This window comes from Chelmon rostratus, chromosome 19, assembly GCF_017976325.1.
Source record: "Chelmon rostratus isolate fCheRos1 chromosome 19, fCheRos1.pri, whole genome shotgun sequence".
Classification (NCBI taxonomy): Eukaryota; Metazoa; Chordata; class Actinopteri; order Chaetodontiformes; family Chaetodontidae; genus Chelmon; species Chelmon rostratus.
Window position 1 is genome coordinate 23,201,198 of NC_055676.1, and position 14,478 is coordinate 23,215,675.

The following is a 14,478-nucleotide window of genomic DNA, read 5'->3' on the forward strand; positions in this document are numbered from 1 at the left end:
CTTTACAAAGGGGGTAAACCGGTTGGTTTTGGGGGGGGGGGCGGCTTTGCTGTCAGTCCAGGCCACATTAATCCAGACGCAATTAGGTGTCAGAGCTGCTGTTCTCAGTTTGATGATAGCCTTGGGCTGCGCGCGGCGGAGAGAGCTCTAATAAGGAGAGTAAACTCCGCTATATTTCAATTTGGGAGGGCGCTCTTCCGCTCCGGGGGGCTGTGGCACCGGTGATAAATAAAACGCCCATTTACTCCCCCGCTCGCCGACCACAGACATCCAAACTGCACTCGCCACCGGGCCCGTAATCATAGCCCGCATTTGGAGGGTGAACATAAATCACGCCGTGATTAGAGATGCCAAACTCAAAGAAATGCGGCGTGAAACCTCGTCAGATCATCTCCAGTGAGGAAGGAAAGTGAATCGACCCCCCCGTCAGCCCAAAACCCAGAGCGTCCGAGTCTCAGTGTAATCCCTCCTAACAAGATTACAGCCTCCTCTGATGTAATCCCTCAGTATTATGACACGTCTGTTAGGAACAGAGGTGACAAAGGTGGCTGCGGGGGGGGGGGGGGGGGGGGGGGCAGCCCTTCACATCCTTTCAAATGTTAACCAGCATGTTGCTGAAGCCGGTTAAAGTGTTAATTGGCTGATTGAGTCCATTTATCTAATCCCTCCGCCTCAGCGCTGCCCTCAAACCGCCAGTGGATTTGGCTCAAGTGCCGCACGCGATCTCTATTCAAATATTTCCATATGACGACTGCGGGGGGGCCACTCCAATTAAACGCCGCTCACTTTCCATTGAGGCGGCTGAAGGCGCGCGGCTGCGTGCGTGGCGCAAACAAAAGCGTCCCTTCCAAAGCGTTTAACTCCCCAAAAGTGACTCGGGACCCGCCCCCTCAAAGGCCGTCTCAGGGGATCACGTTCTGGATTTGGGAGGAGAATTGAGGTTGCAACACTGCATCTCTCCCCGCTAAAGGGGGGGGGGCTGCATGTGCGCGTTCAGCACCGTGGAAATGAGATGCACATTTAAATCTGAGCACAGGGTGCACCGCCTGTGTCCGTGCGCTGCCAGGGAGCACGCCGGCCCCACCGGCCCCACCGGCCCCACCGGCCCCACCGGCCCCGGGGTTAATTAAGCAGCCTTCAGAGCTGAGGAGAAGGAGAGGCCAGGTTTGATGCTCTCTACATCTGTGATTTCTAGCAGATTCACCCCCCCAACCGTGCGCAAGGGAGGATTTTTAAAAAGCAAATTAGCATTGAGATGAGGGAGATGGGGGACACCCCCCGATTATACAGTGGTGACATTTCAGGGAAGGATACTGATGACTGACACCGAGCCAAAGCAGCTCCATGCAGCGCGCCTGGTGTCCGGACCCCCCCCCCCAACAAACCGTCAGAGCGCCTGGAAGAAATGTTAAAGTTGGTGCAGCAACAGTGTGGGGGCACAGAACACATGTGAGCATTTCTGTCTGCTTCAAGTCCTGAATCCAGCCCCAAACAGCTTTAATGACTAGTTAACAGAATATCATGTATTAAAGATTAAACCAGCTGTGGCCCCAACCTTTGAAACTATGACTGTTCCAGTGGTTAGACAGCCCCCCTATTAAACATCTCAGATGGTTTCAGACGTACAAGATCCAAAGAGGAAAAATCACCCAATATTTCCCAAAATAAAGAAAAATCTGAACGATAAAATGCTGCTCTGGTGCATCAGTCGGTAACGAAGTACTTCTACACTGTTGTGGTGGTACTTTTACACAAGCGAAGGATCTTCCTCCAACACTGAAGATATTCAGTCATCAATAAGAATGACCCGCTGACAGGAAGCCTTCATCGTGCCGCCTCCGGGATTTTTCTGCAGTCTTAATAACAATTAGCACGTTTTCAGAATGAAGCTCAGCCGTCGGCGTCTTTCAACTTGACAACGAGCTTCATGCTATTCGTTAGTAACTTCGTGTAACTAATGATTATTCTCACATTGATTAATTCTTGGTTCAATCAGAGAGAAGAAGTCAGGAAACTGCGGCACGAACACGAGGCCTTCAGACTTCCTGTTTTCTCCGACCAAGAGTCGATATCAAGCGGAGAAATCTGATATTTGAGAAGCTGGAATCAGGTCTTTTTTTTTTTTTTCCAAATATTTTTATTGAAAACAAGTAAAATACTTTCAATCGCAAAATTACATTTTACCTTCTTTTGTTTTGTTTTGTAACTCATAATTAAATGCAAAAACAACAGGCACACACTCAATCGGACAGTACCTCTAAATTTGTGAAATACGAAACAAAGGGGTGCCATTTAAAGAAAACCTCGTCAGTACAACCTCTCAGCGTGTATTTAATTTTCTCAAGTTTTAAAAAAAAACATGGTGTCAGTAACCAGCGGGAGATGGACGGGCATTTAGCAGACTTCCAATGCAACAATAAAACCCGTCTTGCTAATAAAGATGTACACGCTATAATAGAGTTCAGTACAAGTGAGGCATCAGGAACCCCAAATATGGCAACCAGAGGGCAAGGCTGCAAATTTACTCCAAGAACAGTGGACATAACAGTAAAGTAGCCAGTCCAGAATAGAGGTAAGATCTTAAGCCCAAGCCCAAGCCCAAGCCCGACCCGAATTTCGGGCCGGGTCGGGCCTAAAATGTCAATCATTACGTTCGGGTCGGGTCGGGTCGGGCTTCTCTCTCGCTGATTTTTTTTTTTTTTTTAATAATGTTTATAAAAATGCATACTAAAACGATACTAAACTACAGAATACTTGTTATAAAATAAATAATTTGGATAAAACAGAGAAGGCTAAACAGGGGCCGCAGAGCCAGAGCATGCTCTGGCAAACACCCCCCGGTAAGAGTGAGGTGTGGAAAAGCGTCAAACTGATTGTTGAAAATGCTTCAGAAACTTGCGCTGATAAAACTTGCGTCCATGTCTATTATCCATCCGTCATCGTTCTTCTTTGCTAAATTCTTAAGGACGTACTGCTGCTGTGGTTTATGGCCCAATTTTCAACCCGTCAAAATGACGGACGGCCTTAAATTTTTCCCGTCGACTCTTAAAAAAATCCGTCAATGATGGAAAATTGTCGGTTAATGTAACCTCTGCAGACACAGAAATATAAAAGATGTAAATGTTTATTCAGTCTTGTTTAACTTAGATTTCGTTACAAAAGTCAGGCTTTAATTTGTTATCATAAATCACCCCTCCTCCTCCCGAGTCACAAATAAAATACAAAATTTCGGGTTTGCTTCGGGCTCGGGCCTGCAAATCACGTTAATTGGTCGGGCTTTAATACTTGCGGGCCTGGGTCGGGTCGGGCTGGATTTTTTGGGCCCGATCTTACCTCTAGTCCAGGTGACAAGGAGAGCGATGACATTTGTCGCATTCGTCTTCAACTTCTGGACATAATTCAGAGAGTCTTGACTTGGAAAAATGGACCGAATCAGGTCATTTTTGGCAAATTCACAGAACTTTATTTGAAAATCTCCTGGAGATCCTGACGCTGTCAAAGACATCAGGAATACGTCAGAATGAATTCTGGTGTGTTGTTGTGTGAATATTCCAGTTGAGTTGGAGCAAGCGGACATAAACCTTCTATAATTCTGTCAGAACGTTGCAGAATGAGACGATTTTTCTAACCTTAAAGGATAACTTTGGTTTTTTACAACCTGGACCTTATTTGTAGCATTAATTACGCCCATTTACTCACTCAGACAACTTTGGTGGCATTTGGAGTCGTTTTGAAGAAATTAGCCCCAGAGGAGCGGTGCGTATATCCGTATAATGCGAGTACTCGGGGCATCCATGCGCAGCCTCTATATAACGCATAATCTGCAGAAACTCGTTCATATTCCAATATTTAGTTCTGATATGCTGGTGCTATTCCCCTCTGAGCCGGCGGTCGGTTAGTTTAGCTGTAGTTTGGCACAGCTATGGTTCGTTATTGCGTATTCGTAGCCGACCGCCGCAGAGTCAGCCGTGTTGTGGCTGGCTGCTCGCAGCGCCCGGCGTTCGGTAATGACATCATCCACATCAGAAGTAGTTGTCTAGAGACGCTGGATGTTGATAACATGCCACCAGAGTAAATGGTCGTATTTAATGCTACAAATAAAGTCCAGGTTGTAAAAAACGAAAATTATCCTTTAAAGCTGCTTGAGGAGAAATAAAAAAGAGAAACTGGAAGTTAATGGGTTGCAAGCGGCAATTATTCTCCTTATTTTTTATTCATCTCTGTCAGAAAACAGTGTAAAAATCACAGCGCGACATCTTCAAATGTCTCGCTTCGTTTCAGTTTCGTGTCACATCAGATAAAGAAAAGCAGCAAATCCAAAAAGCTCCGCCTTCTATGAAGTTACTTTCCGACCTCAAACTGAAACCAGCTCACAATATTCTGCATTTAATCTTGCAACCACACTTCCTGACGTCTCCTGGACGTCTTCTTTTGTCCAGAGGTCCGGTTAACTGTCACGTGAGACGAAGAACGACAACGAGTCTCCACGTTTAAGAAGCCGGAGCATGAAACGTTTGGCGTTCTGGCTTTTAAAGATGATCAACCGCTGCAGCTCTGACTCTAATTAATCGTTGCAGGAATAGAGCGAGGGAAGTGCTCTGACGGGAGGTAAACATAATGCACCGCGTCGCGGCAGACACGAGCACGGTCAGCACGCAGATCGGGACAAAAAACGGGCAGACTCGATTTTCTAAATGCACGTAAATTCCTTGAATGAACAATCCATTCATCGAAAAGAGGACGACACAGAGGCACTCGTCTGATTTCCGGACTCCGCTCCGGCTTTTATAATCATTGAGCGGACGCGGGCTGATGCAGAGAGGCCCGGCGCTCGGCTCGCCGGCCTTCATTGTGCGCTCGCCGTCACATACAGGTCTTCATTAGCGCCGTCTGGAGACTCGGCGAGCGGCTTTTGTGCGCGTGAATCACTGCGGTTTATGTGTCTTTTTGCACCACTAATACGCCACTATGTCAGATGGAGTCTGTTTTAGTGCGAGCCTTTATGGCGCCAAATTGGTGGCGAATGGCACAGCGGAGCACTTTAACAGCACTCACCTCCTCCTCACCCCTTTTAACTTATTAACTTGTATTAACTCATTTTAACCTGTCAACAGCTCTGCATCTGGATCACAAATAAATCACAACAGCGGGTGGAGAGGAGCGTGCAGCCGGGTGCACAATGCGTTCACCTCTGTGCGAACGCACAAGCTTTTTACCTCCGAGTCACTATTAATGAAGCCGATCTCCATTTGGACTGCGTGATCACTTTTTAATGCACTCGAGTGTTTTTAAAGTGCAATCAAATGCTAATTAGAGGCTGGTGGGAGGCTTTTCTGAGCGGCTGACTTTAAATGCTCTTCCTCCGCGTCTTCTTTTGTGCATGCTCTCACTATGGGAGGAACGTAAGCGCGAGTCAATTGTTAAATGCACCTGCAGGCGGCCCTCGCCGAAACTGCGTCTCGTCTGAAAGGGCACAGAAATGGAGGGTAAATAATGCAATGAAAGCGCAGCCTTTCAAAGGATTTGCAATGATTAGTTTTTCCTTGCTCTATGAGTGACAGCGCGAAGTCGATCAGTGCATAAAGCCATGAGGCCGCAGCAAACCGCCGACATTTCTTTTCTGAAGAACATTAAACAATATGATGCCTGTAATGCTACATTTAAAGCTATAAAAAGCTAATTGTTGTTCTAAAACTCATTCACATATCATATCTCAGGAAAAAAAGTGGCTATTCTGATCAGGAATCGTAATATTCTCAAAGGAAATATTTACTGAGTGCTTCGTTTCTTTAACCCACGTAAGTCAGAGCACAAAATAAAGGCGTGTTTGAGTGAGTGTTCTGTCACCTGACAGTCACCTCCCGCTCCTCGTCTCCTCTGGACCACAGATTGATAAATGTGGGACACCAAGAAGGAAAAGTGAAAAATCAAATCAGCAGAGCTGAATGTGTCTGTCGCCCTAATGAGCCGCTGATTGAACATTTCAGTGGGGAAACATGTAGTCATTAGTCTCCGTGCTCCAAAGAAGCATTTCAAAGAAACTTCAGTTGAGGGAAAAAAAAAAACCTAATTACGATACAGGAGACACAGGAATAGCTGTGAAGCATCAATTTAAGCATAATCACCACAATTACTGCCCCCGCGGGTCTGCCGGAGTTGCACAATGATTGTTTTGGGGGAGAAATTGTATTTGTGTGGATGTGCCACCTTTTCCTCAGACGTCGTCCTTCCTCACGCCGGTCTCGATTTTAAGCTGAGCGTGTTTAACTCATCACGGGAACATAATTTTGTGTTGCTAGAGGAGTAACTGTGTTAGCGACTTGTGAAATGATCAATTACAGAATCTGTCATCTATTTATTTAGCCCCCAACAACAAGTTTTAGACAGAAATCAGTCTAAAATACAGTTTAAAGGGCAAGTTCACTCAAATTACGATAAATACATGTTTTTCCACTAATCAGCTGGCGGCATCCAGCCATGCAGATACATCCTGGTTCACCAGAGGGCGCTGGTGTGCCATCAGCTACGATGCTGCACATGCTGCTAGTTGTAGTTAATACCAATCAAGACAGCGCCGCATGAGCGGCCGCTAGTTACTGCAGCTCCAACCGCTTTCCTTTGCTTTAGTGTTTTTTTGTGTGTTTTTCGGCTTTTTTTCCGTCGCTAGTTTCAGTCGGTCGTGCGGACCAACTGGTGAGACCAGTGATTTGCTTTTTCTGACATAGCCCTTTGTATAAAATGTACATATTTATATAAGCCAAGCAGCAACTTCCACGACTGAAAAATGAAGTCATAAACTGCAGTTCCCTGAACGGCCACTGGAGGCTGCCTGCAACAACGAGTCAATCCCCATAGACCCCCATATTAAAGCTTTAGAGCAGAAATAAACATGTTTTCAGATTTCCCCGTTCATGACAACTGCACAAGGGTGACTTCTTATTTAACTCACTCATTTAGTTAATTTTAAGGTTTAAAGTTATGCAAAACTACGGCTGCTTTGAGTGACGGCTAGCTGCTCGGTTTCACCAACCAGGGTTCATAGAGTTCGACATTCAGTGCCATTTTAAATTCACTCATTTATCTTAGAGTGTGGACATTAAACCTGAGGAACAGTGTGTCATTTGGGAGAACGGACCCTTTAACACAACTCGATACTTCATAGCAAGAAGATACTTGATTAAATTAAATTAATTTAGTTATTAATTTATATTATAATATATTATACTTAATATATTAATGCTATATTTGACAATATATTCCTACATTTTACCTAATATTTTATATTCTGTGCTATATGAAGCACTTTGAGCAGCATTTTATGAAAGTTGTTAGAAACGATGTTGATGGGTACTGTCTGTAGACTTCTTGTCCTGTAATTTTGAGTTTAATTGCTTAATTGTATTCCTACTCGTATTTTGTAAGTCATTTGTATACATTTCTTTAAACTTATCTCATCTTATCTCACACTGATCTGGTTGGTTAATTTGAGATCACGTGACAGGTCCCTCAGTTTCTCTTCTTTCAGTTCCTCGTCTGATCAACAGTCAATATAAACAGTTAAGGAAGCAAAGAGGAGCCAATGTGATTAAACGTGTCACCAAAAGCAAATGTAAGATTATTGCAGTGACAGAAACTCTGACTAATAAAGGAGGAGATCCAGAACTTGACGTTGTGGACCGACATCGCTGTTGTTGCATCTTAGTCTGCAGGTCTGTGGCTCGCTGTCAGACAAACGAGAGACGCGCCGGCTAATGAGAAGCTGCTCTCAGAGGTGAGGTCAGACAGCCGTTTCCTCAGCCGGGATCCTCTGCTTTACTCTCCCCCATTCCTCCCCCGGCGTTCCCTCCATCCGCTCTCCACTGGCTTCAAACACAGACCATAATAAGACCGACTGAACAGGCCCATCATGTCACTGTGCTGCAGCCCAGAGAGGGAAAGAAATCAAGCTGTCACTGCACAGCAATGTTGAGGGAGAGGTGAAGGGGAAGAGAGGCAGCCCCCCGTTCTCTCATTCCCTCCCCAGAGCCCATTATAGCAGGTGCCAACACTGGGAGATGGATCACACACACACACACACACACACACACACGTGTCTATCAGTGTGAGGAAGCCCTATAAAAAGGTCTTCACTAAAACCTGAAAACCTGAGTTCTTTCCCTAAACTACGCTTTTACAAAGTCCAAAAATGTCCAAGAGACAATATTAAAGTGCTTTAAAAGGCAGCTGACCTGCTTGAGGTTCCAGAAGACGTTTTGCTCTCTCATCCAAGAGGTCTCTTCAGATCCAACTGACTTGTGAGGAGTCCCAAGCATTTATCCTCTTGCAGGGTCGTTCACACCTAGGGAGTCACTGACCCACCCAGCCATCATGTGAGTCCTACGGATCACGTGAGTCATGGTGTGAATGGGTGTTATGTGGGTTGTTGACCCATTTGGCCATGATGTGAGTTGTAAGGGTCACATGAGTCATGGTGTGAATGGGTGTTGTGTGGGTTGTTGACCCATTTGGCCATGATGTGAGTTGTAAGGGTCACATGAGTCATGGTGTGAATGGGTGTTATGTGGGTTGTTGACTCATTTGGCCATGATGTGAGTTGTAAGGGTCACATGAGTCATGGTGTGAATGGGTGTTATGAGAGTCGTTGACCCACCCGGCCATCATGTGAGTCCTATGGGTCACATGAGTCATGGTGTGAATGGGTGTTGTGTGGGTTGTTGACCCATTTGGCCATGATGTGAGTTGTAAGGGTCACATGAGCCATACTGTGAATGGGTGTTATGTGAGTCGTTGACCCACCTGGCCATCATGTAAGAAGTTAGGGTCAGATGAGCCTTGGTGGGAATGGGTGTTATGTGGGTTGTTGACCCACCCGGCCATCATGTGAGTCCTACAGGTCACATTAGTCATGGAGTGAATGGGTGTTATGTGGGTTGTTAACCCATTTGGCCATGATGTGAGTTGTAAGGGTCACATGAGTCATGGTGTGAATGGGTGTTATGAGAGTCATTGACCCACCCGGCCATCATGTGAGTCCTATCGGTCACATGAGTCATGGTGTGAATGGGTGTTATGTGGGTTGTTGACCCACCTGGCCATCATGTGGGTCGTTATCTTGCTGACCATGTCCACCATCTTAGTCTAGTGCTAGCATGCTAACATTTGCTAATTAGCACTAAACACAATGTACAGTCATAAGTTTTACAGGTATTCAGTCACAAACAATCTCTTTGCAACTTATTAGACTTTTGACAATGTATTAAAGTGTTGTTGTATATTTTTGTTAGAATTTGTTGTGTTGATCACTTGACTAAGATAAACACTTTCCTTTGTCGGTCATGAAACATTTCTCTTTTTTCCATAATTTCTCTCCATGAATGTGTTTTCCTGCAGCTGGTCTGAAGTTAGGACAGGATGTGCACACGACTACCTTTGTGCCTCACACCTACACAGAATAGTTCACTCCTACGAGCCGGTTCCTCAGCCTTTGTGATACTGTCGGTATCACGGCTCAGGTTGCCAAGGCGACTGTGACTGCAGCTATTTAAGCTTCTGTTAGTAACATTTATATTGTTGTGACTGAAGTCAGACAAACGGCAGCTTTTATCAGTTCAAACGTACCAAGCTATTATACATCTATTTGTCTCTAAGTTGTTAAATGAGTTGTTTCTGCAACTGGAAACGATAAGAAAACCGAATGAGTAAAAGAAAGGAGGACTACTCGTGTCGTAAGAGTTTACTAAAATCACATTCTGTTGTGTGTTCAAACACGTCCACCGCTCGCTGCTCTTTTCCTGCGTTCGTGCTCAGAATGAAAGTGTGGGACAGTGTGCGGCGTTTCACGGCACGGCTTACTTTCCCTCAAGAACAAAAACAGACTGCAGGGAATAGTGAGAGTGTGCAGCAAAATTGCAGGCATTCACCTCAATGATCTCGCTGACATGTACAAGCTCAGGACCCTGAATAAGGCCCGCTCGATTCTCACTGACGAGTGTCACCCTTTGGTTGGTGAGTTTGTGCTGCTCCCGTCAGGCCGCAGGTTCATCCTGCCAAGATGCAGGACCAACAGACTTAAATACTCTTTTGTCCCTGCTGCCATAGGTCTTCTGAACAAGTGACTGACTAATGTACTGTCCCATCTATTTTCTCTGTGCAATATGTTGTTTTTTTTTTTTTTTTGTTTGTTTGTTTTTTGTTTTTGTTTTTTTTTGTGATTGTTGCCTGTTTTTGTTACTGCTGGCTGTAGAGCAATTTGCCCCACGGGGACAATAAAGACTCCTTGAACTTGAACTTGAACTTGAACTCATGGATGCTGGTAAGTCAGTGTCATAATTGTGTGCTTGTTAGCACGCCGACTGTAGCGTTTAGCTCAGGTGCAGCCTCAAAGAGCTGCCGGCGAGGCTGCAGACTCTGACTTGTGTTAAATAAAACAACAAAGGACGGAAGCAGAACTTTTTCTTATTGGCTTATTCTAACGTAGATAATGTGACATCAGCGTGCTGCAGAGTGCGGATACTCCCTGCACGGCTCAGTCGGCACAACACGACTATTAAAGCCTTAAAATGGTGAAAGAATGTTTGTTCTCTTTGTAAAATGTGTTTGAGAAATGTGGCTGTGGATGTGTACGACATGCATGACATGTATGGTGTCTGTGTGTGTATCTGGCAGGCCTGACACAGCTCGTGTGTGTGTGTGTGTGTGTGTGTGTGTGTGTGTGTGTGTGTGTAATGGGAACAGCTGGCTGAGGGAATGAGTACAGAGGGAGAGGTGATGGATGCGAGTGGAGCTCCTGTGACAGATGAGCTAACAGGTGTTCACCACAGCCCTCAGAGAGACGCTATTTATGAGGCGGAAAAGACAGCCAGACGCAGAGCGCACGCCACGCCACCGGCCTGCTCGATGCTAAAACACATCACGTACATCTGCACGACTTTACTGAACGCGGCAGAGCTGCCTTTAGCCTGCGGGCGGGCTTTAGTGTAGCTCAATAATCGAGCTGAGGCCCTTTCATCATTTTCCCTGCACAAAGTCCTCCCGCGCCTTCTGCTACAGAATATTAATGCACGCGGTTTCAGTCCTCTTCATCCTGGATCTCGACTCGGTTCCTTCAGTTTGCAGCTAGGGCTCAGTCCTGCTGACGCTTTGAGGTGCAGTGGCTGCTCTTGATATCAGATAACAGGAGTCAGCAGGTTGATGGGCCCCAGTGAAAACTCAGTCATTTAAGTTTTGTCTGTCTGTCTTCTAATTTATTTAACAATGAAACATAATAAACTATTTATTTTAGTTTTCCCTTCAGTACATTCAGTTTTAATCCCAGGTTGTTCCTCAGATGTGCTGCACTGACCCACATCCAGCTCTCAGAGCTCAGCACCATCCAGTGATGTTTGAAACCTGTTGAACAAAAACCTCCTGCTGTTCTGAACGAGTTTCTTGAATCCTTAAAGATTATTTTTTGTCCGCTGCCAGATAAAACAGATTTTTACCTCTGAAGCTGTGACGGTATTTCCTCCGCCTGGTCGACATCACGCTCTTTTCGTACCGCACAAGAGTAATGCTATTTTGTATGAAAATGAAAATGCGAAATAATAGAAACTAGCATCATTACAGACAAGAATAACTGATGGAATAACTTTTATATTTTGGTTCACATTGTTCAAATTGAGGCTACCGTCGAGTCACAACTCGAGAAATGGATTAAAAATATTTTCTTTTGCGCAGCAGATATTTATATCTCTCTATATCTATATCTATCTATCTATCTATCTATCTATATCTCTTTATATATCTATATATAGATATCTATCTATCTATATCTATATATAGATATCTATATATATCTATATATCTCTATCTATCTCTATCTATATCTATCTCTATCTATATATCTCTATCTATATATATCTATATATCTCTATCTATCTCTATCTATCTCGATCTATATCTATATATCTCTATCTATATATATCTATATATCTCTATCTATATATATCTATATATCTATCTATATCTATATATATAAATCCTGCTGGTCATGAGGATCTCTAAGGATCCTGGAAACCCCTTCAGATTAGCGGCATGTGCTGTTAAACAGCATTCTGACACAGCTGTGTGACTCACATGCAAAGGTCATACCTGAGGCTACAGCAGCTTCTGATCACACTCATTCGGCTAAAATAACGAGACGATGGCAGCGATCCTGCTGGTGATTGGTGTTTGTGTGAGACAAAAATTAGTTCTGGTCCAACAGGCTGAAGTTTAAAGGGTGTGAAGTGAAGTGAGAGCGCCTGGTTTGTAGGATACAACACAGTGGCTGGTGGACGGAAAACACGGGAGAAGAGGGGGGAGAACATACAGTATGTGAGCAGATGGAGTGACAGATTCATCCAAATCATGATGTCATGAGTACGCGGTATGGGCCTCAGCCTGCCAATTAGCAGCACTCATCATTAATGATTTTGTGTTTCAGCCACGTTCTGCTAAAGGAGCGCGAGTCACGGCGCTGTGGAGACGCCGCCGGGTGACGTTACCCGAGTCAAACCGAGGGCGAGACAAAAAGAAAAAAAAAAGTCTGTCGTTTCAATAAATTCACTTTTTATTGTTCAGCCAAAGCGATACAGATAAAAAAGACTTCGCAGATTTGAGTCTGAAGCTTGATTAATTTCACGTAGAAGGCACTTTGTTAAACGTGGTTTGGGGGCAGTGTAAAGGCTGCATCAGAGAGGCCGGCGTGGTGTTGCAGCAGCTTCCAGAGGTTCGTAAAGCTGCTTGGACATTTTTTAAGGTGGGGCGGTGCCGCCGATAATATTTTGAACCACTGCTACGATGCCTTCTGTGAGTTTTCACGGGGATCCTCACTTCATTCAAGACTTCACAGAGTTATTCTGACGATTCGGGACAATCCTTTCCGAACCCACAGACCATAATAATAATAAGAAAAGCAGCATGAGCGCTCTTCTGTTGTTTCCGGTTCATTCTCTGTGAGCACAAAAGTTTTTCGGAAAAAAAGTGCCTGAACTCTCCTGAACCACAGAAATAAGATCTATGAAATCTTTAATTCAGTGTCGCCCCCCCCCCCCCCTTTTACCTGCACTAAAGAAAGTATGGAGGAAGAGGAGGGGGACTCTACGCCTGGGCGAGGGCTTGTTTGAGGTCTCGGAGCAACATGGACGCCATGACGCTCTTCTCCGTGTTGATGGTGAGCAGGGCCGCGGAGGACTCCTTCTGCTCCAGCGAAACCAGGACCAGGGCTCCGCTGCTGACCGTCCGCCCGGCGAACCTGCGGGTGAGTCAGAGGACACGGGGTCACCACCACGGCACAGGACGGACTAACGCTGAGCTGCAGACGGTTTTCCAGCTGAACCACGTTCTGGCTTCTGTGGTTTAGGCCGACTCAGTTTTTAACTGTACTTTTATAATAAGGTTCACAAATTCACATTAACTAGCTGCTCATTAGCATACACATTAGTAGCATATTCATTAGTCATTAAAAAGCACTTATTAATACCTTTTTCTAGCATATTCTACAATGAAAAGGCCATTAACTACGAGTTTCCCTCAATAACCTTCTAATTAGTGCTTATTGAAAGTATCTTTGACCTATTAAGTGACCTTAATAACACCAACCCCCAGAATAAGGCCAATATGCTATTAGCATGCATGCTAATAAGCAACTAGTTAATGGTGAAAATGTGCGGCTTGATATAAAGTGTGAGTATGCTTTTTTTTTTATTAAAAGATTTAAAAAAAATTAAAAATAAAACCAAAACCATTTTTTTTTAAATATCTGTAAAAATAAAAAGGTGAAAAAGGCGCGTTTCCATCATCCTGGTTAAAGTTAGCCAACAGGTTAAATAGACTAATACACACACAGCTGATCATTAGTGGGCAGGATGGTGGGACCTGTGGGTATTTCATGCTATTTGAAAGTAAAAACACAGATGTGTACTTTATATTTTTTAGCAGTAATAACACACACACAATAACAACTGTAGAATAAGACTCATCTGTAACCGTTGACGACCGAATCAACAACAAACATCGGACTGTGTTGTCCAGCCACATGTCGACACACCGAACTCGCGTTTCTCCCCCAAACCCATTAATGGTCGCGTTGGAGAATCCTCCAACACCTCACACCTTGTAATTACTCTAAATTAGCGAGTGAGACAAAGAGGGGAAACGATGTGACAGGAAATATAGAGCGCGGCGCAGCAGACAGTCCATTATCCCAGCTGACTGGGGCGAGACACGCCCCTTCGTGCCCGTCAAACACAGTTTAGCCTGTTTTTATGGACTGCGGGTGTCTCTGAGTGTGTGGGAGCCCCGTCCCACCCGCTCCCTCTGGGCCGTCGGGAGAATTCTCAGCCCGCCGTTTCCTTGGATACCGTCCCCGCAGACTGGGGCCAAATCTGGGCACACATGGTCCCCATTGAGAGTGCTAACAAGAGGCTATGACCCGGCGTGACCCCTCTTTGAGGGGCG

The 14,478-nt window shown here is 44.9% G+C and overlaps 1 protein-coding gene across 1 annotated transcript in view; it reads right to left on the minus strand.

The window, feature by feature from the left end:
* Window positions 1-12,577: 12,577 nt before the first annotated feature.
* Window positions 12,578-14,478, minus strand: part of ap3b1a (adaptor related protein complex 3 subunit beta 1a) — a 59,891-nt gene continuing 57,990 nt past the window's right edge. The window contains exon 27 of the mRNA XM_041959884.1: window positions 12,578-13,273. Coding sequence (XP_041815818.1) covers window positions 13,120-13,273 — 154 coding nt within the window. The 3' untranslated portion in view covers window positions 12,578-13,119. The remainder of the gene's footprint in view (window positions 13,274-14,478) is intronic.